Below are 26,186 nucleotides of genomic sequence, written 5' to 3'. Positions count from 1 at the left end.
AAGAAGATGTGCTTAATTAAAATTTGTTTTGAAGTGAAGCATGGTCATTACTAACTATACTTTATTATTTTATTTGGGCCTCAAAACATAGCATTCCGTAATTAACTTTGCACCGATAATGAAAGTTTGAAAATAATGAATAATGAATAATGAAACAGTCACCTACCCAGTCATGAAAAACTATGTAACGGGAAACTGGGGATCAACTTTCATTAGCCTAAGTCTTATCAGAGAAAATGGCCCAATGTTCCGACAGTAATTTCGTCATAACTTCACTTAGCAATACAGTAGAAGATTGGTTTTGGTGTCAAATTGTTTCTGAGAAGTTCTCTCTTCCAATAAACAACAATTCATGTTAATAGAATTAATTTGAAATTTGTATGCCTGTCCCTAACATGGGTTAATTTTTGACATAGTCTCTCGTCTGTTCTGGTTTTAAGTTCGTAAATCCGTAGTAAATCAGAATATAATCCACCCCTTTTCCACAAGCATGATGAGTAAATAAATAAGCCATATTTTGCAATTTCAGAAAACTCGGACTGCACATCAACATCTGGGTGTGTTTGAGAGATAAGGCCCTTGAAACTTGATGCCGAGTTTAGCTTCCCATTTTTTTAGGCAACTAAGGCCGAGTAAAAAAACAAACATGTTTCTCGTCCGCGCCTCTCCTCATTTTTTTTTGAAGATTTTTCAAATTTCTTTTTATTTTGTAAACTTTCAGTTATAACTTGTAGAAAAATATGTTTCAGAAGTTGAAACTTATTTTACGGCTTTGTAAATGCATAATACATCATTTAAGAAGAGTTTTGTGATCACTAGAGGGGTCTACCTCTCAAAACAATAAAATAAAAAGGGCCTCCTCCTTTTTCTCAAATATTAATCTGTATGTCGAATACCCGAAACATGGTGCCAAATACAAATATTTAGCGTCGTTTTCCAATAAAAATTAAAAAAAAAAAGCCCCTCATTCTCCTAATTTTTAAAAACCCGGATGAGAAACATGTTTTTATTTTTACTTGGCCTAATAGGGGGCCTACACTTGTCATTTGTATGACCCACCATATGACCCCCGGGAATGGAGCGTCATTTGTCCAACCTGCGGCGGATTTTCATATACCATGACACACCCCAGCATCCCAACAATGACGGACATTCACTTGCAATGTCGGTGACGGTACCTCTCGTCAGTTTTGTGACGCACCATTTCCTGATTTTGACGAACCATGACTGTCCTATGACTCTCCTAAATCAAGCACACACGATCGCCGACGTTGCAATTATTCTTTTTGCGGAAAAAATCTAGAACCACCGCATTCTTTCGACTCGTTCCCAGTTTTACGATACTTGGCAGTCGGTTGCTGTTTGTCGTGCATGCAGAAGAATAGGGCCATACATTCTGGGGATGAGACTACTACCTACCAACCGACGCGACGCGACGCCATTGAATGGAATGTTTTATGGTTTCTGCTTCTGGAAGTTTTTGAAATTTTTGTTGAAGACAGAAGAAGGTATGTACATCCGTATTAAAAAATGAAAGTATTTTAAATCCAGGTCTATTTTAAATACGTGAAAAGGAAAGTCTGTTGGGCCTGTAGAGAGTATTTCGGTGTCGACCGTGGCCTTTTTGACAGCGGGGATATCATGACGCACGTATGTAAATTGACTGACATTGACACACCCACAGTCGTGACGGACCAAAGGCTACAATGACGGTCCCCTTCGTCATTATCATGGTGGTAAATGACCCACCCTTGACGCACCTTTCCCGGGGGTCGTATGGTGGGTCATACAACTGACAAGTGTATAAACATCTCAAAAAAGTAACTAACCCCCTTAAATAATGACCATTATTCAAAAACGGGTGATTGTATTACAAATTTGTAAAATGCGTTGGAAGCAGAATTAATTTCTGCACATTTTGACACCTCATTTGCAGCAATTGATTAAATATTTTGACGTCACAGCGTACATTTAAATCAATGTATCCCAAGATTTGAAAGTTGCAGTAAATTGTATTGATTTTGTATTCAGTGTAATGGAAGGAAATCTTGTAATGACTAAGGGTGTGAGTGAGTCCCGGAATTGAGTCCCGGGGCACTCAAAAATTTTTGGTAGGGTGTGCCACGCCAGTTTCGACCTTGAGGTCTAAGGAACTTCCAACTCTAAAAATATAAATAATATTTCATATTTTCTGCCATTTTTTCTTAAACGTCGCATGAAAAATCCGTCAGTGGATTCCCTGCGACCGTGCGCAGAAATACTCCACCGGAGCTATATACGGAGGGGAGTTTCTGCGCACGTGCACCGAAAGTCCGACTGTGGATTCCCTGCGACCGATGCGCAGAACCGTAACTTCTGACTCGAAAAATATAGGCCTAAATAATATTTCTTACTTTCTACCTTTTTATTATCTCTTATGAAACATTCTAGGGTAGGCCAATATTAAATCATAACAATTCAAGAAAAACGTGCGCCGAAAGTCAGACTGTGGATTCCCTGCGACCGTGTGCAGAAATATTCCACCGGAGCTATTATACGAGGGGAGTTTCTGCGCACGTGCGCCGAACGTCCGACTGTGGATTCCCTGCGACCGTCTTGCGCAGAAATACTCCACCGGCGCTATATACGGAGGGGAGTTTCTGCGACGCGTCTTCGAAAAGTCCGACTGTGGATTCCCTGCGACCGTGCGCAGAAATACTCCACCGTTCTAACTTCCGACTCACTCTGTATATATACATTTCATACTTTCTAAGTTATTCTTTTTTAAAACGTGCGCCGAAAATCCGTCAGTGGATTCCTGCAACCATACTGCGACCGCATGCGCAGAAATACTCCACCGGCGCCTATATCACGGAGGGTTGTTTCAGCGCATGTGCGCCGAAAATCCGTCAGTGGATTCTTTTTCTGCGTCCACCGTGGCGCAGTTAATCCACTATCGGAAGTTCTGCGTAGGGGTCGCAGAAGCTCCACTGGTGGATCATGTACATACATGCAAATTCACCATCTTGAAATTTATGCAGAATTGCGTCATGCAGTATTTAGGCCCATGTTGAAGAAACTGAAAAGAAAGAAGGGACAAGTTTAGATAAATAAAATTTACCCTTTTTAATGATTCTACCTTTTTAGTAATTTTAATGTACACTCCCATTACTCATCTAGCGGGGACCCGCTCAAAGCACTTGTGTCCCGCAAGTCTTTTCAATTTAATTTGAAACAGTCTTCTAGGAGAACTTAAAACCAGTGGCGGTGCCAGGAATTTTTTTTTATGGGGGGCAAAGTGAATTTCAGGGGGGGCGGGCAAAATTCAACAAATTTTGTGCAAAATTGCAGTAAAAAGTAGACATTTTCGTAATTTTGGGTTTTTATGGGAGGCAACTAGGGGAGCAAGAGTTCTGACTGGGGGAGGGGGAATTTTCCCCCATCCCCCCTGGTGCCACCACTGCTTACATTTGTGGACATTTATTCAAGTAGACAATTTCAAATCAAATATTTGATTTAATTGCAGAGACATTGGTGGGTAATTTTGGTTTAACTCAAAGACATTCTAGCAATCAAGATGCCTCCAAAGAAATCTAAGCCACCACTTGGTGATGAGAAGGCAGGGCCATCTTCAAGCAAAGCAGACCCCAGCAATGAAGTCATTACAATGGCATGGAACCTTACTGATATGGTGGTACAGAAGATATGTGAAGAGGAACCTTGGGCTGTGGCTAATGTATTGAAACTATTGGATGATGGCTGCTCTATTCCATTTATATCAAGGTAAATATTTAAGGATTCAATCAGGTTTCACCGTTGTTCATCACCGTTTAACATTGATGTGTCCGTGTCGTCTATGTGTTTACTTCGCGAGTGAAGTTAAGTAAGTTAGCGTGAACAGACGCATCGGTCATGGGTTGTAAACATGTTAAACAACGGTGAAGCATGAAAGATAAAAATTTGTTCAACGGTGAAACATGATTGAATCCCTTTCAACATTGAAAACAAGTTTAAGGTCATGATTATTTCATAAGAAATGTCAGTTAATCATTGCCACTTAGCCTTACAAAATGATCAGTGATTTTTCTTGTTGATTTCAGCAATAAAACTACAGAATAAAACGGCAATGTTTAGCTGCTACCTCAAAATACTGAATTAAACTTGTAAGTGTGTATGCACACAGCTCATACATAAGTTCCAGGCATGATGAAATTTTACGCGGTCATGCCTAACGTATGTATGCACTTGCGTTGCGCATGCGTATACGCTATGTACTGTAAAAATGTGGGTTCATCATGAATTAATATAACGCTTAGCTTGGTCTAGAGAATAACACAAGTGCAAAATTACTGTACTCACTCTAACATACAGGTGTGCTTAAAAGAGATTGTCACTTGCAAACTTGAATGTCAAGAAAAAATTAAATCATCATGCTTGTGAATGGAAATCTCCTACGATCTCTTCCCGGAAAAACACTTTATTCATACTGTGATGTTATGGGGCTCTTGGAAATTAGCGAGGACCCCTGAATTTCAGAGGCAAATGTCCAGGGGCCCTTTGATTTTTTCCTTATTTCGAGGCCTGCACAAAGTCCTCCCTGATTTTGGCATTTTGATGTTGTTGCACTTTATTCAGACATACTTGTACTTGCATTCCATTGCAGATATCGAAAGGAGATGACAAATGGTATGCAGGCAGAGAAAATAAGGGACGTTGCAGCAGCTGGTGAAGAGCTCAAGTAAGTCTGTAAATCAAGTAAATTTAAAGTGTCATAGACAAAGTTGTGTTAGGTATATTACACTGTACTATATTGATTTCTAACTTCATGAAGAAATAACTATGTTTGTAATTCTGTTGGTATTTTAAATATTAGTTTTTTTTTTAATCATCCGAGCTGAAAGCTTTTCGTATACCAGATCATTATCATAAGATCAGCTAGTCAATTCAGATTGAGAATTTATCTTGCTAAGATTGAGGTCTTCATACAATTACTGTTGTCTGTTGTTGTTTGTGTGTCCATGACCCCATTCGCATTATATGATATCTTCATTAGGCAAAAAAAAAAAAAAGTTTGTCTCACGAACATTTGCCAAAAAAGCTAAGTGCTATGCTTTTTTTTTTTTTTTGTTTTTTTTTTTTTAGAAGCTATGCTAATGCGTTTTTTTTTTTTTTTTAGCCTGAGACAAATGAAAATCACAAGACAGGTATTGGAAAACTACAAGTGGTCTTACAATGAAAGAGAAGCAACAAATTTACAATGTTAATATTCTGTAACTGTATTTTATTTGCCTTCCTAGAGCTGATCACTATTAAAAATCAGTGCAAAATACAAAGTTACGATACAAATGTTGGTATGAGCGAGATTTGATGTTTCCATAGAGGTGAATATTTAGAGGGCTGAGTAACCGAATCGGCGCACCGATGCAGTGCCCAATTCCTCAGCACAGTCCCCCCTGTTTTAACTATACGAATACGAACAATCATGTTGAAATAAACGGTAAAAAATTTGTTAAAAAACAGCTACAAAAAATACAAAAATTTATGAAAACAACATGGCTTCACTCGATCGCAGAGTTCTCCGTGAGGCTAAGTCCTTTTATATTGCATCCACTTTGCTTCGCCGGCTTTACGCCTCCGTGCCGTTGCAAGGATGGCGTGAAACTAGCGAGACTGAGGCTACGGTGTGGGTTACGGGCTATCTGCAACACTAATGGCATACGCGCTGCCTGACATTTTCGATGGTTTTCTGACATTGAGGAATTCATTTTACTACGTTGGTCGAACTATCGGAACCGGAAAAATCGGGAAAAAAAAAAAAACCTTTAAAAAGGCGGTCAGCGCCGTAGACAAACGCAGCTGTATCGCTTTCACATACTTATGCGCGCGGGTTCGTGAGACAAACCTTTTTTTTTTTTTTGGCCTTAGACAAAGACTAATCTTCATTAGTTAAAATAAAGCATACTAAAGCTTACGTACTAAGTGTACGTTCACCTTGTGCTAATTGCTAAATGACGATCGAATAAAGATGTGGTTTCATTCACACTAAGCACAGATTCAAGAAGATTGACATACATTGTAAATGCATGTTCGGTTCGGTTCGCTTGCCTAGCGATGGAAGTACTCCCAATTGAAACATGGCTCTAGACGTCACTTAGTACATAGCACTTAGCTTCATCCAGCCAAATGTGCGTTCACATTGTAAATTCACTTTTTCAAAAAAAACTTGACCTTCATTGCATGAATCAATTTTAATCTTTCTCGAATGAAGCTATTCCCACTAGTGTGAACAGGCTCCTAGTTGATAACCTATTTCAATGTTAACTATGATTTCAGGACAGTGGAAGTGAAAGTGGCAGCAGTGTTTAAACAGGTCACCAAGTCTGGTAAGATGACTGGTGGACTGAAAGGAGCATTGCGCAATGCAAGGACTATAGAAGAAGTTGAACACTTGGTAAGAACTATGCATACATGTATGGGTCAAGGGTCAAGTGAGGGAAGGGTTAAAATCATCTTCCTATATCACACCAGTGAGTTTGATGACGTCCTACCAACGAAAGTATGCAATGACTTTTAAGTTCCGTAAGAAGTTGAACATTTGGTATACTATGCATACATGTATGGGTCAAGGGTCAAGTGATGGTTAGGGTTAAAATCACCTATACCACACCACTGAAACAAACCAAAAGTTAGATGACGTCCTACCAACGAAGAAGTATGAAATGACTTTTAAGTTCCGTTTGAGAGCTGAAAGTTAAAAATAGACACCCAACCACCTTTTGTCACTTGCTATTTTCAAAATAGTTTACTTGGTGTTCAAGTGTCATTTGCCATTTCCATAGCAGTTTTAAAATGCTTCCAGTTAGCTCATTTTTCTAATAAAGGCAATTTGTGCATCAATGGCATTTAGAAATTTTTCAGAAAAATGTTTAATTTGATAACAGTTCTTTATGTGCTCTTATCTTTTCTTTGCTAAAAACCAATGGGTTTTGTTAGAGTGAAGCAGCTTTGTCATTATACATAATTTCAATAGTTTTCTTTAGTTTGTACCCATTTGCATTGGTGTACCAAAAAGACAAGTAAACACAGAAATTTAAAAAAATGTCCAAAACCAGCAGCTAATTTTAACATGAAAAACTTCTTACATGTTTCCTGTACAGACATTTAGCTATCGACTTCTCCTTTATTAATATTCACAGTACGCACCATACAAGACTGGGAGTAAGACTACTCTGGCAGAGCGAGCCAGAAAGTTGGGATTAGAACCAGCAGCGAAAGTTGCACTTGAGGAGCCATGGAAGTTTAATTTAAACAACTTCGTCAAACCTTCTCAGAAAGGTGAGTAATAATAAAGTAGGCTCTGATACATTTTTCAAAAGCCATGTACATGGAGTCCGGCTTGCAGCTCAAGAGAACAGAGATTTACCATTGGCAAAAGAAAAATGATTCAAGGGTTTACTGATTTATATAGTCAGTTTGTGGTCAACTGGTACCCACACAACTTGTGTGCACTTTCAACCCACACAACGTTGTGTGCAGTTTATTGAAAAAGTTATGTGGGTACCAGTCGGACGTGGTCTAATTCTGCATAAACCGGGCAGCCTTATTTCTATAGATCTGCTGCGCATTCAAATTGCATTGTATTGCATCGTAATTTCATTTGTGTTCATGCTAATTATGTTTACACAACATGAACTCATGTGTTTTCAAGCAAATTCGCCGATAATCGGTGATCAAAAGCGATCGGAATGTAACAAAAGTACAGATCGCATTCAGCTTACTTCATATGAGATGATCTTTGGAAAAATATGGCATAATTTGTCATGGTGCTTGCGGAATGCCATACAGTAAAATATTAAAACGTTGCGGCAATTCATGATTGACAACTAAAAATCGGCGTGTCGTTTGTAGCCTCCGCTGTCAATTTCTTATCCACTCACTAGTCCTCACAAAAGCTTTGTGTTGATTACGTAATGTGTGGAGGCAAATTGCAATAAGTACAATGAAATAATGAGTAGGGCGGGCTCCAGGGCGGGTTTCTTCTTCGTCTTACGTAACAGTATTGTTCTAAAAAAAACCAGGAAGCTTGTCGTCTGGCGCTCTAGCTGAAATACAGCAAGATAATGTAAGATAGTAAATGTAAACCTGTATTACAGCTAGAGTATCTCAAGCTAGTACCAGTTGACCACAAATGGAAAAGTGCATAATTGTACCATCTTGTTTTGACAAAAAAGTTACATATAAGTGGTAACTGCCTGGTAACCTTTAAAGTTAAAATGCATCTACTTCGGTCACCTACTTTGGTGCCTCAAAGTGTTTTTAACAACCTCGCTGAATGCACTTGTGTGCTGAAACTTTGTGTGCAAACAATATTTGTGTGCTTTTTTCTCAGTGTGCCTCAAAGTTGTTGTTTTTAACAACCTCACTGAATGCACTTGTGTGCAAATAATACTTGTGTGCTTTTTTCAATGCACCTTCTTTGGTGTCTTAAAGTTGTTTTTTAACAAACTCACTGAATGCACTTATGTATGGTACTGAAAGTTTTGTGTTTCAGAAATGCACCTACTTTGGTGCCTCAAAGTGTTTTACCAACCTTACTGAATGCACTCAAAGGTTTTTTGTTTGTTTTTTAAACTCACTGTTAGCACTGTGTAGAAAATAATATGGTTGGTAGGTAAATGTCAAATGAAACATTTTTCTCTTGTTTTCATATTTGAAAGGCTGTTTAAACTAGTGTAATGTATAAGGCAACAATGCATGGTTAAACTTGAGCACAAGCAGCAACTTCAGATTTTCTTCCATCAAATTTGTGCGTTTACAACTGAAAAGGTTGTTATAGACTGTGAAGAACCGTTCAATGTTCACAGATGCTACCGGCATACATACAATAGTTTGTCTACTTTGGTAAGCGTTGGTAGACACTGCTCTTGCGAACTCCACCAAGTTGCTAAGTCTGCACCTTTAGCAATGTTGCATCCAGAGGTGTACAAATGCCACTCCAAATCTGGTAGAGTTTCCAAACTAGGAAACACATCCAAGTAGTTTGCTTTAGTTGCCAATTCTGTAGATGGAAGTTGCCGAGGATCAAACACTCTTGCTCCTTGAATTGGATGGTCTTCCAAGCTGGATGCTTTGCAATTGATGCCAGAAAATCAACACACTGATCTCTGTCATCTGGATTGTCACACATGGACAATGCTTCTTTGGTTTTTTCTCGGAAATCATCTGGTGTTGCTGATGCACAGAAATCAAACACCATTATGAGGTCGGAAAGTTTCCTATACATGGTTGGCATTTGAGCTTTATTTGTTCTGCAGATCTGTTAGCGAATGTATTTTGGTTGAATGCTCGGACACAAATGCTGCACAAGCTACCATGTAGTCCATCTTGTCAAGAGCTGTTTCAGATTTCTTAAGCCTGCAGCTGTGGTTTTTGTCATCTGAAATGCAGGGATGTAAGTTTTCAGGATTAATGACACTGACACTACTGCCTGTACTCTGTCAAAATCAATACTACATGATTATTCAAGACACGGATCATTGTCTGTGATACAGTTGTGTAATTAACTCTTGTCAAAATTCCACTCCAGCAAGGAGCAGATGCTCTCCAAAGTTCTCTGTTGTGTAAATCAACAGAGCTATAATCCCCTGGGCACTACTGGTCATCTAACACCATTTTTGATTGGTTGATAACTTGAAATGCTCATTTCAATTGCCAATTATGACTAGGCTTTAAACTATTTATGATCAAACTTGCATTTGCAAATGATCTTATTAATACCCTCCTTGATTGGTTCAAAATTGGATACAATATTCATTTTGGCCAATCGGCAGGTAGTTCTCATGGGGCTGAAGCACACATCCCAACCTTGTCTGTAGTCTCATCCAGAAGCACATACACATCTCCTCCAACCCCAAGTTTGGTTTTCAGTACTTCTTCATGGGCTGTGAAAAGTGTGGTAAGTAATTCTTGGTATTGTTCACTGGGACGTGGAATTGAACCACTTGAACTTTCTGCACCTCAATTGCAATGCTCCAGCAATACTCTACATGTAGCAGTGCTCTGTAATCCTCCAGTAATTCTCTTGCAATGTTTAACAGTATTTTATTAAAGCACCACCAATGTACACATTTTAGTACCAGATGAAATGATGCAATTTCATGAGAGAGGAAGATATAGTGAATAAAGCAAAGTTTAGAGAAGATGTATTATTTAGGTTTTTTAACATCTTTTTCAGGTCTAGCATCTTACGCTGAAGTTGAAAAAGGTTGTCAGCATATTATTGCTGACATAATATCAAAAGACAAGGATTGCTTGGACAAAATCAGGAACCTGTAAGTGTGTACTGGAAAAAATGATTTCAAGTTTTTTTATTTTTGCATTTTTAAGGACATTATTGGAAGTGAACAAAGGGGCAAGCTTGTCGTTTCATTAACCCTAACACCCATAAATACCACAAAACACCACGATGAAAACCACTGCGCGTGTGTGAATACCAGGGTCTGCGATGACGCAATCACGCTAAGTATTAAACGCTCACGGAATCGCTGCCCGGGGCAGCGTTACCCGTGTAGCTACCGGTCCATGATCGTCAAAGGTTGAAATCCCGGGGGTGCCAAGTGACTTCTTTGTTCATCTTCTCTCCATTTTTGTATCTTCTTTAACTTCCGATAGCAAAAAGCAGGGTTTGGTGTTAGGGTTAATATCTTCTTTGATGTTCTACATTATGTGAGCTGGGAAAAAATGAATTCTAATTTCAAAGTTCTTCTTGGTAGGTTTGGTCAATGGTCATGCTGTATGGGTATTTCAGGCTAATGTCACAAGAGTTACATGTGACTCCCATGAGCTTTCATTTTCTAATTAATATATACTAATTGCAAATCTTGTCAGAGTCACAAAACATGAGAAAATTTGGCTTGACGTTCTCAAAAAATCTGTTTTTGCGAGAAACTTTATAGCAGTAAAAATGTCGACATAGGGCATTTTCATTATTTTTTAACAAATCTCTAAATACAACTTGACATTACTATCCTTTTTCATTGATTTCAGCATCAAGTTGAATGGAGCTACAATCACATCAACTAAAGTTAAACCCAAGAAAGGAACAGAGGAACACCCAGACACTGCCAAATTTGCCAATTACTCTGCATACAGAATTTCACTGAACTCGATCAGGCCACATCAGGTTAGTAAAATGTTATTGGAGAAATATTCTTGAGCAGCTGTAACTTGAGTGGTTAAACCATAATTGTAGGGCACTTTGCCAAAAATTGATTAGTCTTCTACAGGCCTTGCCGTCTAGATTTTAAAGGCGAGTGGTCAATCGCTCGCTAACATGATGCTAGGCGAGTGGTCGAATCACTCTCTACATTTTAATCGAATCACTCGCTAGGTCTGAAAAATCATTCATATATTAATATGAAACAATATTACACACCAGTTGTTCACAAAGCTTCACAACCTTTCTTTCGTATCCAGAGTTCAAGGCTAACTTATTACGGTAGATCGGATACAGGATACACTGAAGTGCTGAAACTTGCATGTAAATTGATATTGGATTCAATTTTGGGCGATTCGCAGCGGCGATATTTAGTGTCTTTGGCGAGTGGAAAATCGCTCGCTAGAAATTGAGTTTGGGCGAGCGGTGGCGAGCGAGAGCGATCGCTCGCCTCAAACGGCAAGGCCTGCTTCTACAGTCCAACCTCCCTTTATATCCGGCCTCTTTTATATGTACAGATATCATTTGTTAGGCTAAAAAATTGTTATGAATGCGGAATGCTGGGATTTTTTTAAGACTTTTTTTAAAATTAAGATGTCATTTTCGAGTGTTCAAAACTACACAGCATAAAATTGTGGTTGATTTACACAATTGAAGTACAAATATCAATTGTTTTATAATGTGAGTATTGAATCAAGTAATGTTTCTTCCAAATTTGTCGCAGAAGTTCATGATTTTATTACAAAAAACTTTAAAAAGAAAAAGGGAAATAAAAATGGATTTGCCATTTTAGCTGACATGGATGCACTAGGAAAACGAATGCGCGTAACGGCTTTGAGACATTATAACAGTTTTTAGCCCTATCTAACTGTGTGCTCATCTAAGGATAATATGACTTAATTTTATACTCTGAAACACTGTAGTTACCCAAAGAACATGATATTGTATTAAACTCGAACTGCTGATGTTTAAGTTTATGGTCATCATGGTTGAAATTGTGTTGGATATATAAATTGTGTTGGATATATAAATTGTGTTGGATATATAAATTGTGTTGGATATATAACAGAAGGATGATATTATTATCTATAGGTGTTGGCCATAAATAGAGGAGAGAACCTCAAGATCCTGTCAGTGAAAGTTGTCTTGCCAGATAACACAGTGAATAACTTCAAGAGATGGTGTGAGCTCAGATGGGTGAAGAGTAGTGCGCCAGGTGCAGTCCAAGGGTTGGTCAAGACGTCTATTGAAGATGCTTACAATAGACTGATATTCCCACTGGTGGTTAGAGAAATCAGGTAAGCTTACTTATGTTTGGGTGAGATGTTGGAAGCCAGTGATCAAATTTATATTTCCATAGGCTAATAATGTATAAAAACAAAAGTTTTGAGCATTTTGCTTCTCCCAAAAAAGTCTTGCACATGGAGTGGAAATGACATCCCTTATATGAAGCCTTGGGATCTACTTTCAATCCATACCATTCCTCTTGTGTGTCAGCTTTATTTGTTTCAGTGTTTGAGTGCAACACCGCTATGTTATGCTCCTCTCTGACCCATCTTAACAGGAAAGTTTAACCAGTATGAGTTGACATGCGATTAATTGACATTATTGTCATAATACCAGGTCTGAGTTAACTAAGAATGCAGAGAGGGCCTCTATAGATGTGTTTGGTCAGAATCTTCAAAGACTTCTTCTAACTCCACCGATAAGAGGAAAGACAGTGATGGGAGTAGACCCAGGCTTCAAGCATGGATGTAAATTGGCTGTCACATCACCTATTGGTAAGTAAATAGCAAACACAGCAACTAGTGACTGGTTATACTAATGGGCTATTCCAGTTGAAATCCATACACCCCTATGGATGACATGACCTTAATCTTCCACACAAGGGGGTGTAGATTTCAAATCGAGTCACCCATTCAGGTAACTCCATTTGAAATTTACACTCCCTTTGTGGAAAATCAAGGTCACGTCTTCCGTAGGGGTGTGTGGATTTCAACTGGAATTGGTTTAACATGTAAAAGTGATAGCTTTGTTAACTTTTCTTTATAATTTGGGTCCATTCCATCAGTGTGGCTAACCCAATATCATTACATACCAGACTGGCCTAATAAGTTTACGCCGACTGGTATGACTGGACTGGATCCGCAAGTTTGCTGATACCAGATCACTTATTCAACATGTCATTGAGAATATTAACTAAAAATTCGCTAGCCTGCTTCTGATCCTGCAAGATTTTGTTTCTTCTTATTTAATATCAATGTCGCAAAAACCCCACAAATTTTGCTTATTTGCGATATTAGATTTTGTAATTGTATCAATGTGCTATGTTGTGTCAGCAAAAATGTCCAGTGAATAAACTCTATACTTCCTATAAAAACTTAACATCTACCACTCACTATTGTGATGTCACAAATCCTTTAGCTCATTTTGGTAACAATGGAGAAATATAGGGTAACAGTGATATGTAAAATAGTTAAGCTTATCTCCATCTTGCAAACTGTATTGTGCTTGCTTTTGTTGCAGGTAACATCTTGTACACAGGCTTCATGTTTCTTCAACCCAACAATGCCTATGCACAAAGGAATATGATAGCTGAAGTACTTCACCAACACAGGTAATAATTGATTGACTCTTTCCATGCGGGTGTCAACTGCAGACGACAAGATTTGAATTTAATATCAGAATTTAAATTTTCATGACCATGTTATTTGGAATCGGCATGAAAAATGAGTACAAACAAACCTAGTATTGGTTCAGTGGTTGTTACGATAGCTCTTGTTAGTTTGAGAAAAAAATCTGAAAACTTTTTATGTTGAAACCTATGGCTAAAGTTTATTTGGCATATAATTGGTGAAAATTATTTGGTTTTATGTAAGGCCAGTGTCGACAGGTCCTCTGTCGGAATCCTGTCGACAAAGTGAATTATGTCAACATATCGACAGAATTTCGTACATGGCGGGCGACATAGTGCTAAGGCAATGGCCCAGTAAAACTTCGTCAGGCAAGCTCATTTTCACTCAAAATATTGGCCATTTCCGATGTATTTTCAACAAAATGCAATGCCAAATCTTATCTTTTACCTACTATTTCGCCAATTTTTCATGTTATTTGCCTTCAGGGGGGCATACTTTTGGCAGTATTATGCCTTGTTTTCCGGTGTAAATTGTACACTTCATCGCTACATGCTCGCTATGAAGACGGCCATCTTGGAAATTTGCTGAAATTGCCGACGGTGTTTCTAGATATTTTTATGAAATCATGAAAAAAAAAAGTCCTGGTATTTTTTTGGAACCTAAATGTATGTCGACACTCAGTCGATGTCAAGATAAGAAATATGTCGACATGTCAACATCAAAAAAATGGTGCCGACACCGGCCCTAGTTTTATGTCATATGCCTAAAAGCTAAAGAAACATAGGTGTGGTAAGAAGAGTATTCATGATGTTGGTCATTTTGAACAAACATTTGATTTAAGACAAAGATGTTAAAATATAAAGATAGTTATGATAAAAACACATTTGAAAGTTTTAAAAATGTAAAGGTTGAAGTGTAAGCAGTAAATGTAAGTTTATTTTCCAATTCTAATCCCATTCAGGTGTGAAACAATAGCTATTGGCAATGGTACAGCCTGCAGGGAAACAGAGACATATTTTGCTGACCTGATTAAGAATGGGGCCTTTGCACCACTGGATGTTATGTATTGGTAAGCAAATGTTTTGTTATAACTAAATGAGAAAGCTTAAACTGTATGTTGATTTCAAGATTTCAGCAGATTGGGATAGTGCAAAAAAAATTGCATACATGTACTTATTGTTGGCAAACTGAAGATTTTGGTCGATTAGGTTCAAAAACACAATAGTGTCTCACAGCTATTATTCATTTTTGTGGAGCGGAAAAATAATGTTGTGAATGTGAAGTATTGTATTCTGCATTTAGATAGATTCACCATGACTGTCATAAACATATAAATTGAATATGTTGTACAAGTCTTTATTTTTTACCCACACTTAGTTTTGACTTTTATGTGGACGACTTTGTCAGTAACATGCTGCAGGTACATTGGCATGTCACTGATGACGGGTTCTGCACAGAAGACAAAAATCTAAATGAGTGCAATATGTACAACGTAATCTATTCAGTTTGTGGCATTTCATAAAAATGGAGGGAAATGATATCCTGTTATTTCAAATGCCATATTTTCTGATTGGAACAGAATAGTAACCTTCAATCTATACATGCAGCCTGTGTGTAGAGATTAAGCAAAGCTCATTGTCATATTTTATACTTGCAGTATAGTGGATGAGAGTGGTGCTAGTATTTGGAGTGTATCCCCTGATGCTGCAAAAGAGATGCCTGATTTGGATCCAAATTTGAGAAGTGCTGGTAAGAATAAAATTTGAGTGGCATTTTTTTCTGTATAATTGTAGTGCTGAATACTTCTTAGGGGATTTATATAGCACCATTTATGAAAGATCATAGAGCTTTATTTACAAAATGATAAAAAATGTGCTCTTGGGCAAGGCGCTTTATCTTACTTGCCTCTCTCCACCCAGGAGTAAAATGGGGAGCTGTTATGAATATTGTCCATTGAGCACTGCCCAAAGGCATGCGCATGCCTTGGGCATTGTATGGCAGCTGACATATTCTGACAACAGCGGAATAAATGTAAAGCGCTTTGCCACATGTGCACATGTGAAAGGCGCTGTATAAATACCAACATTTTTTAAACAATAAATGAGCAGACATTTGCCTCCCATAAATTCTTAATGGCTGTTGTGCTAAAACAGGTTGGTAAAAGTTTGGACTAAATAATTAGGAACTGATTTTCAAGATGATTGTCATATTGGTTCAATCTTATGTGACACATTTAATAGTTGCTCAAGAACCTCAGGTATATTTTTTTATAAGACATGCTTCTTAAGGGGGTACTACACCCCTCGATAAATTTGTGTCTATTTTTGCATTTTTCTCAAAAACTAATAACACAGTGGTAACAAAAGTTATGTATATTATAGTAGGCATGTCCACTAAAAATTGAAGTACTTTTAAATTGATTCAGACCTAACTTATTGGATGGGAATTGATGAAAGAAACATTTTGGTGTTTAAATAATCTTAATCGGACGTTTCATTCCAGAGATATGGCCTTTCGAGTGTCACGGTTTTATATAGGGCTGCTAGAACATGTTAAAAAGTTAAAGTCCAAAAAGGAATACTAACAGAAAGTGCAACTTTAAGGTACTTTTTCTTAATGTATTTATTAACTATCTTATCTGGAACATTATATTTGCTTATAACAACATGAAAATAAGATCATCCTGAAAATTTAATCGATTTTGTTGACATACAACAAAAAACTATAAGACCTCAAAACCCATGGTTTGTTTGTTGAAACCTCAAGCATGATCATAGATGGCCGCCATGGAAAATATCTCCACAGAGGAGATGAACAATAAGTGCATTATTTCAAATGAAAAGCGGTAGTCTTAAACATTGTTCAATCTTTTAAGGTCAGCACATTTTATCTTCAAAAATTATTATATTTCATCATGGCATAAGTTTGGTAACATTAATCACTACCAATTTTGAGAAATTTGCTCCAACTCAAAGGTTATCATTACTACATTGAGCAATACACTGTGTGCATGGAAGCCATGATGGTCCCCGGTTTTTATACTCCCTATGAAATGGACATGGTAGTGAGAAGTGCAGGGAAGTGCATGATTTGAGATGGGCAGCGTAGGCTTAAACATTCTTAAATTTCTTAACATCCTACACATTTTGTCTTCATAAATAGTTAAATTTTATGAGTATGTAAGTTTGCTTGTCTGATTCACTCCAAATTCGGAGATAATTGCGTTTGAACACCTGATGCACGGAATGGTGTCACTTCAACCTGTTGTAGTTCTCATCTCATTAAATTTTTCATTAAAAAAGTTGATCTCTTCATGCAGGAAGGTCCTCTCTATTTACTGACCAAACAGGAAAAAGTTTGGTGAATGTTTTCTGGTGGAATCAGGAATTTCTTGAAACACCCTGATATAGGCCTACATTTGGATCAAAACAAGTATGTACGCCATTTAACATGCCTGGGATTTCTTGTATCGATCAGTTTCTCCATAGACAATACGTGTGTGAGTGCACACACACAGTAAATGAAAAATCGTTCTAGTGGAAACTGTATTCAGAGTGGGCATCCCTAATTATAGGGGCAAGGAATCCAATTACTACACTGGAATTTCAGTGACCCAAGACAAGCGGTTTGTTATTTATGATCAGAAATAAGGTACCGCTAGGATGTACCTTGTTTCCTATCATATATACGGAGCCGCTTGTCTTGAGTCACTGAAATTTCAGTGTAGTAATTGGATTCCTTGCCCCAATAATATACATAACTTTTGTTACCAGTGTGTAATTATTTTTTGAGAAAAATGCAAAAATAGTCACAAATTTACCACATGGGTGTAGTACCCCCTTAATGTGATGGGCTCTATTGTGTTTTAGGCCTTATCACTATATCTTGCTTACTGCATTAAAGATATATGTATCCTTCATCAATATAAACTTTGTGTTTAGATCCAGTCCACACCTGAGACAAATATAACTAAAGAGATATGAAGCCTCATTCATACCTTGGTCAGCGATCCAAGTCTCCCATGGATGTTGTTATGTAAATGGCGCTAGCTCTACCCTTGCCTGCTTACTGCACACGCTCAAATCAGTTTCATGGCTTCACTTCCGGGCTCAATACACTGGGGTCAGAATGTTGTTTACAGTAAATACTATAGTATAAAAAAGAACTAACAGAATGCGCAAACCAAATTACAAATACTTATCCATAAAGCTGCATATTGACTCACATTTAGGTTTTTTATTGTCTGTTACACGGTTGCCGTGGAAGACCGCGGTATACCATCGATACGTGATAACAATATAGCTGTTTATTGCTCCGTATCTCTTTAGTTATATTCATCTTAGGGTCCACACAAGAGTGTTTTTCACTGTTGATTACAAATGTCATACAATCATATTAAAAAATGAGTATAGTCTGTCTGCTTACTGTGATCATGATCATGAGTCGAACACCCTAACCGTTACGCCACCATGTTTTCATATTCATTTCAAGAGTCACCAATTCATTTCATTTCATTGTCACAGCTTTGCCAGTACTCATTGTTATTTTTTTTTATTATTACAGTGTCAATAGCCAGAAGGCTTCAGGATCCTTTAGTAGAGCTGGTCAAAATTGAACCCAAACACATAGGAGTAGGAATGTATCAGGTAAGAACAGGTGTCTGTGCTTCTCATCATGCAAGTCAAGTTTAAGGGTCCATTCAGTGACCCCAGCGAAAGTGTAAAAAATGAAAATCATGTATAAATTGCTTAAAAGTGAAAGATATGTCATTAAAATAGTCGTTAGGTATATTTCAAATGTAAACTAATTGGCAAAAACAGGGAATACAGCAGTATTGACAAAGTTGAAGTCCCAGACAGTTACATGTAGCAGTAGAGTTATTACAGTTTCATGTAAAATGTCATATTTTGTCTTTAATACATGGGTTTCAGCTTAACCAATAGCAGGCTTTGTTAGCATATCTATGTTTCTAACAAAATGAATTTTTCGATTTTTGGAATGAGCAAATCACTGAATAGGCCTTTAATTAAACTACATGTAGTTTTGCTCTGTGTTGCTTAGTTTGACTACATGTAAGTCCCCCTTTAGTCAGAATTAAAGTTTTTTTGTATAACACTGGGGTTTAATTTTAAGTTTCTAATGTTTAAAAAGCCAACCACAAATGTAAAAGCCAACAAAAAACATTTTTGATCCATGGGCTTTTTTTTATAGCTGTTTCAAACTGCAAATAAAAGAAACTACAACTTGTTCAGAACAGCTAAAATTGCAACAAATTAATCTTGCCAAAACAACATATTGTACAGTATGATAATGTTCATCTCCCACCCCTCACCATCAAGCAGCTCAAGAACAATTATGCAGGTATTTCTCCTATTGTCCTATTTTGAAGTTTGATGAGCCATGCCAGTGACATATAAAGGAACAAACCAAAAGTTCCACGACGTCCTATAAACGAAAGTCCTTTTGTTAGGAGGCTTATCCCCTCCCTCACTCTAACGTAAAGTGTGAAATGTTGACAATTCAAACCCAACAGGCTTTTTAACCCCTCCCCAAGGAAAGGACTTTCGGTTATATGGGAGGTCATCAAGCTTTTGGTTTGTTTCCTAACAAACTAAGTAGAGATGTGCAGGGTTCATAACACCATACAGTTTTGACTACTCCCAGGAGTGAGGTGACGCTTTTGACCAGGAATATAATTACAACAATTATGGTATTTTGATTTGCTCACAGCATGATGTATCAGAGAAGTGTCTGAAGGATGCCCTGGATGGAGTGGTAGAGGACTGTGTAAGCTTTGTAGGTGTGGATCTCAATGTGTGTTCAGCAACTATACTAAGGTGTGTAGAGTATAGGTGTTTGTTGTTGTTCATTTCCGAGATGTATGCCCAAGATGATTACTTATAATATAGTGTAATAAGCAGCAAACCGATAGAAAGATTATGCAACAACAAAATGATCTTTGAACACTATCTGACCCCCACACTCACATTTGTAAGGACTGGTATACGTGGACCTATAACTTGTAAACCTGAATCTATTGCCCAAACCATGGATCCACTTGAAGTTTTGCAATTCAACTGAGACATGACTAATACACCTGCAAATGAGACATGGTCTTATGCATTTTTATGTTGTTATTAATATGCTGGTGAGGGAAAGGAAAACAGGACGTCCACAGTTAGTATGTGTCCACAGTTGTCAGAGTGTATCCAAGGGTGTGCCCTCATTTGACTGTGTTTACAAACATGCACACATGCATAAAATTAAAGAAGAATAATTGGTGGACTTCTCTTTTGCTGTATTTTGTTTGAATCGGATCCAATTCAAGAAAATGATGACTCGGCAAATAATATTAATATCATACATGTAATGCCATTTTGGCATATTGTGGTTTTCGTACCACCTGTTTGCTGTATGTGTGGATTTTCGGAATTAAAATTGATTATAGTATTGGGGTGTATCTGATTTTATGAAAATCTGTGCGACAATTGCTTAGCTTAATTAGTACCCCTCATTTATGTCACACTCGTTTATTATCTGTTACAGGAGAATATCCGGCCTGGATGTTGGGAAAGCCAAGAAGATCATTGACCACCGAGATAAGAATGGACAATTCGTCAACAGAGAACAGCTACTACAAGTGAAAGGAATAGGACCTAAAACATACGAACAATGTGTTGGTTTTGTCAGGATTTTTACCCAGTCTAGCACATTAGCTTCATCATCCCATAATGCCGATAATGATACAAAGGATGAAGCTAGTCATGAGACTTTGACCAAGACTGGGAGGAAGAGAAAAGCTCCATCTTCTAAGAGTAAAACGACTAAGAAAGCGAAAACAGAAGTAAAGCCGAACCCATTAGATATGACTTGCATCCATCCGGAGTCATACCATATAGCAGAACAGTAAGTTACAAATACTTATGGGTGTACACAGGATTGTGTAATTTTGGCAGGAAAGTTTTAATCTTTATTTTCACTATATAACAAAGACAAATGTGATGTATCATGTCAAAAACAGGTACTTTTGGGCAGGTTACCAATTTTCAGGTTTTAACATATCTTAAATAAAGAGATATTTTGCTCCACAACACCGTTTTCTCTGGATGAAATCAGACATTCCTAAGCGAAGATATTGAGTTCATAAGTTATGGTATTATAAAATCGGAAATTGAGATATTGGGATTTCAAAATATTATTGACAATGTTGATAGTAGAAATTACCTTGAAATATGTCTCAAAAAATACAAGATGCCAGATCTAGCAATTTTGCTTGATCACATCACATTTTTAAGTTCATGTTTGTTGTTTATCTGTGTTGTATCTTGGGTAGCAAGGGAGAACAGTGCTAGTCACTGATTGCATGTCCCAGGTTAAATAAAAATAAAATAAACTTGGTTTCAAAGTATTTCATCAGATTGTCACTTATGTGTTTCTTGTATGTTTATCTTTCAAATGTAAAGAGTTTTGAACAAGACTGGATCTGAAGTGACTGAAATCGGCCATTCGTCCATACGTAGCAAGATGCAAAGGTTACTGCAGACAACAAGTAAGATTACAAAACAATTGGCTTGATTCGGAGAAAGAAGAACATATTTTGTGTTTTTCACAATTGAATACCTGAGTGGAAGAAGGGCCCAACTCCATTTTTTTACAAAAATGAGTTAGACCCAGCATTTATTGCCAGCAGATTGTTCTTCCTTGTGTGTGAAAGATGAGCCAAAATTCACTCTCTAAATAGTCTTCCACTTAAACTTAATCATGGTTTTCAAGGAAGAAAGGCCCAACTCCATGGAATTGGGCCCTTCTTCCACAAATATTGGATTAAAGAGGAATTTTGTTCATCCATGAAATCTGCTTTTCACTACAATGAACTTTATTACATGCTTCTACTTGTGCAATTAATGGATAATTACCTAATTTCTGTAGCTATTTATAACACATCTGCTTACGGAACTGGCACTTGCAAGTATGTTAGTGGAAGAAGGGCCCAACTCCAGCTCGTATTACGACCTGTACCGTTGCCATGTAAACATCATATGACCCATTCCATGTCAACTCCAGGGATGTGCACCGCAGCACCTCTTCAATTTTTGTCTTTTTCTGTGTGGTGGTAGATATTGATGAGAAAGTAAAATTCCGAAAATTTGAGCTTCATACTCCATTTCGTTTTCCATGGCATCAATTTGAAATTTAGGGGTCAGCGTAAAAATGTGTACATAGCCTTGAATGACAACGTTGGAGGTCCATAAATGTATAAAGGGAACCATTTACAACTTTGAAAAGTATGTATTCTGGGGTACTTATTTATGTAGAATTCAAATCTGGCATCAGACAACTTGTAACTCCTTTACTTTAAAAGATATAGGGCCCTCAAAATGCAACATCGTCCATCCAGGACCAACTTTGGGGGGTCAACTCCAAAAGTAAAATATTTTTATTGTCCATTTTTTTTCCAGTCAGAGCCCTTTGGTAGGACATTACTCTTATTCAATATTGAGCCTATTAGAATTCTTTTAGCTGAATATTACCCATAGCAAAACCCCAATTGACAATACATTTTTTACATTTTGACCCCCTGAAAACCAATGTCAGACATTTTGCCCCACCATCAACTTCTATGTTGAAGATATGTCCTTGGAGCAACATTTTCTGATGCCAGATATTAATTCTACTTTGGGACTCGATACTTCAAAGTTCAAATGGGTTTGTATTCTCCATAGAGTTGTAAACATTTTTTATTTAATGACATTTATACGCTGACCCTCTAAATTTCAAATTGACCACGGAAAACTAAATGGAGTATGAAGCTCAAATATTCGGATTTTACTTTCATCAATATCTACCACCACACAGAAAAAGAAAAAATTGAAGAGGTGCGGTGCACATCCCTGAGTTGACATGGAATGGGCCATATATAATTTCGAATGTATGTAATTGTATGTTCATGTATTAAGGTCCCCTGAAGATAAAAACATTCTGTCTATAAAACTTTTCCAAATATTAAGTTTTTTCTTAATATCTCAAAAACAGTTTTGATGGAGTTGGGCCCTTCTTCCATTCAGGTATTCAATTGATTTGCTCTTGTGTCATTAAATAAGAGGTGCAGTCTGATTTTTCATGTTCTATTTTCTATCTTAGCTTGAGATCTTCCATATTATAACAAAGGCTTACCATATCGTCAGCCTGCTACGCTAATTGCCTTTTTTGTAATTTTGAGAGCAAAGAACAAAATTTGAATCAAGCATGCATCAGTTACATAATCACCCTATTTATTTCGGATTATTCCCTTTCATTTGTATTATCATTTGTTCTTGTGCAAAGATTGGTGAATAAATATGTTTATATGCATGCTTGAGCCATATTTTGTACTTTGTTCTCTAAATGACAAAAATGACTCAGGCAAAAATAAAAATATGAGCTTTCTTCTGATACCAAAATCTCAATTTTGATGAAGAAAAATGGTGATAGAGGCTGTTGATTGGTCAAGAACCTTTAAGGTGGTGGTCCAATTTTATCACATGATGTTTTATATCTTTCATGAAAGCCATCATACAAACATTCTTATTCCATGTTTTGAGTTCAAATTGCTCCAGTATAAGAAGCAAAAATATGTATTACGGTGGCCCATAGAACATCACTGTCTCTTGGGTTGTTAACCACACTGCACAAATTGTTTCTTTTCTTTGCACAAATTCATTAGGAACGATTTCAATAACAATTTTTGTTCATTTTGAACAATTCCACAGAAAAATGATAATGTTTATCTTGCATTTTAGTGCTGTTTTTAACAGTTGGGACTCAAAAGTACATAGTCTAATATTTGACTTTTTGTTGATGTAGGTGTACAGGAATTGGCTGCTAGCTTGATTGGGTCGACAGATACTCAATGTGGAGTACCCACAATGCAACTCATTCTTGATGGATTACAACAGCCAATGGATCATGACATCAGAGCTGGTAAGAAATGCTGTGCTGTAGATTTTGTACATTAAAGAACTACCTGCCGATTGGCCAAAATGAAGTTTTCATTATCAATTGGCCCAATGCAACATTGTTAGAATAATAAAAAAACAAAAAAAAACCGAGGTGAATTATTTGCAAAGCTCCATTCTTATTGGTGATTAAAGTGAAGAAATCATGTAATTGACCAATGAGAGGCAATGTTAGATCAGCAGGTAGTGCTCAGGAGGTTAAGATGAAGGAAGCAAAATAATGTTGTCGCGTAACACAGCAGGCCATATGGTATAATCGTTGTGGCCGAGAAGGAAACTGGAATTGGAGGTATCTTAGGCACAACATCTTTTTTGGTCCTATAGCGATATCGGAGAGCTACCGATGGCACTTTTATCGTACCCTGAACATTTGTACAATGCATTCGTTTTTTATTTAAATGAAAAACAATAACACTATGCAACTGTTAATTATTATGCTTGATACAATTTATTACATCTCCAGGGAGTGATGTTAAAGAGTCATCGGTACCTAACCGGGCACCGATAATTCAATAAGACCAAATTTGATGTGGTGCCTTACAAACTCCAATAAATCCTGGGGGGGTCATACTCTAAAAGGAGCAAACTTACCCAAAATTGCCTATGTCACGGGAGTCCTTTAAATTCCTCACCAGGGTTGCTTGATTTCAATCACATTGATTTCAATCATGAATAAACATGCTATATGCATTCCAATTCATTTAACAGTATACCCCCTGCGCTGTAAACGTAAATATTTGTAATCTATGCGCATGCTGTGTTGTGCATCAAACAAACTACGTGGGCTGGCTGCCATATTTGGATTGCGCGCTGCCAATGATATTTGCACAGATTGTGATTCACACTTATTGGTTGTCCATGTTTTTTTAGCCTGTTCGATTTTGGAGGTTGGTGTAGACTCTGTTTTTGTCCTATAACATTGTTGCTTGTCAATGGAAGTGTGCTGAAATAATGACATTGTGATAACAATATTTACTTCTTCCCCATCCTCTTTCTTTACAGAATACGAGAAACCACTCTTCAAAAAATCTCTTGTCTCCATCGATGATCTTCGACGTGGGGTGACCCTTACAGGTCGCGTTAAAAACGTTGTCCATTTTGGTGCATTTGTGGACATTGGTGTGGGAGAGAGTGGACTACTCCACACAAGCAGGATACACCAAAGACTTTTAAGAAGAGGACAACCTCTAGGATTGGGAGACAAATTGGAAGTGAAGATTATTAATATTGAGAGACTTAAAGGACAGAAGGGGCAGAAACCAAAGACAAAAATTGGACTGGATTTGGTAGCTGTACTATGAACCAGTCTGTGTCTCTTTTGACCCTACATGCTGTCTACAGTATTTATCAGCAAGATACTGAGTTTTTTCTGTAAAAGTGGAAATATCAACTGCTCAGTGCCAGAAGGGGCTAAGTGCAATAGCTGCCATGTGTAGATGAGTACAATATACTGTATATAAATCGGCAAATGTTCATAGGGCAGCTATTGCCCTTGCCAACTTCTGGCACTGAGCAATTGATACATGCACTACATTTAATTTTATGTTTTAAACAGCTATTGCAAAAATAACAATGCATGAGTATATGTTATATGATCCAGTCCTTGGGAACCAAAGGCAGCAATTTTGAAACTGCGATTAAGGCAAAATATAGAGTAAAATATAATAAAATACATATGAAAAATATTACAACACAAATCTTTAGAATTTTAGAACCAAGCACGCTTGATGTTTTCAGTATATAATTGCCTAATGCTTGTATATGGTAATAATTATAGTGAATCAATTTTCAAAAATGCCTCCTTTGGTCTCATGGAGCAGATCATGTCATATATCGCTCATTCTACAATAAATATTTTATATAAATAAAATAAATAAATATCGCTCATTCTACAAAATCCGGTGCCAATAGCCTTTTTTCCATTCTTTGGTCCACAAACACTTTGTCGAGCATTTAGGGCATCAAATATGTTGTTTTTCTGGTAGAACTCAACGAGATCTACACGGACATATATAGTTTTTCATACTTTAAATGCTTTCTTCAGCCTGATTAACCCTTGCAAAGGCTCAAAAATCGCTAAAAATGCGTTTCCACTGCTCAAATGTCACATCTAACCCTGAATATTTTCTTTGAATAAATGCGATTTCTTTACATATTTGTTGTTTTTTAATTAGATAACGCACCATCATATTGTTTATCAACATTATTTTTTAGTGATTAAAACGTCTTTAATTGTGTAATTCTAAAATAAATTGCACTTTCCACCAAAACGCTGTGAGCTATGTTACCCCTTTTTAACACACGTTATTGGAAAGAAGTAAAACAGAGGTATCAATGTAATTTGCGGTTTTTGAAAGGAAA

The 26,186-nt window shown here is 37.2% G+C and overlaps 1 protein-coding gene across 1 annotated transcript; it reads left to right on the top strand.

Annotated features, from left to right (window-relative positions):
* The first annotated feature begins 3,510 nt into the window (after window positions 1-3,510).
* LOC140149189 (S1 RNA-binding domain-containing protein 1-like) lies at window positions 3,511-25,653 on the top strand. Its single transcript, XM_072171438.1, has 17 exons — window positions 3,511-3,762; window positions 4,643-4,717; window positions 6,313-6,430; window positions 7,176-7,314; window positions 10,214-10,310; window positions 11,026-11,161; window positions 12,287-12,492; window positions 12,818-12,975; window positions 13,721-13,811; window positions 14,792-14,899; window positions 15,488-15,579; window positions 18,394-18,476; window positions 19,561-19,667; window positions 20,377-20,736; window positions 21,294-21,379; window positions 23,674-23,790; window positions 24,828-25,653. Exons 1-17 carry the CDS (start codon window positions 3,557-3,559, stop codon window positions 25,124-25,126), a joined length of 2,478 nt encoding a protein of 825 aa, XP_072027539.1. The 5' UTR covers window positions 3,511-3,556; the 3' UTR covers window positions 25,127-25,653.
* Window positions 25,654-26,186: the final 533 nt, after the last annotated feature.

The sequence above is a fragment of the Amphiura filiformis genome, chromosome 1 (assembly GCF_039555335.1).
Source record: "Amphiura filiformis chromosome 1, Afil_fr2py, whole genome shotgun sequence".
NCBI lineage: Eukaryota > Metazoa > Echinodermata > Ophiuroidea > Amphilepidida > Amphiuridae > Amphiura > Amphiura filiformis.
Note: the sequence above shows the minus strand (reverse complement) of the source record. Positions and strands in the feature narration are given on the sequence as shown.

Coding starts and splice junctions, on each gene's coding strand:
- LOC140149189 (XM_072171438.1), top strand. CDS start 3,557: ATGCCTCCAAAGAAATCTAAGCCACCACTTGGTGATGAGAAGGCAGGG. Junction 4,718..6,312: donor GCAGCTGGTGAAGAGCTCAA/GTAAGTCTGTAA, acceptor CTATGATTTCAG/GACAGTGGAAGTGAAAGTGG. Junction 15,580..18,393: donor TCCAAATTTGAGAAGTGCTG/GTAAGAATAAAA, acceptor TTATTATTACAG/TGTCAATAGCCAGAAGGCTT.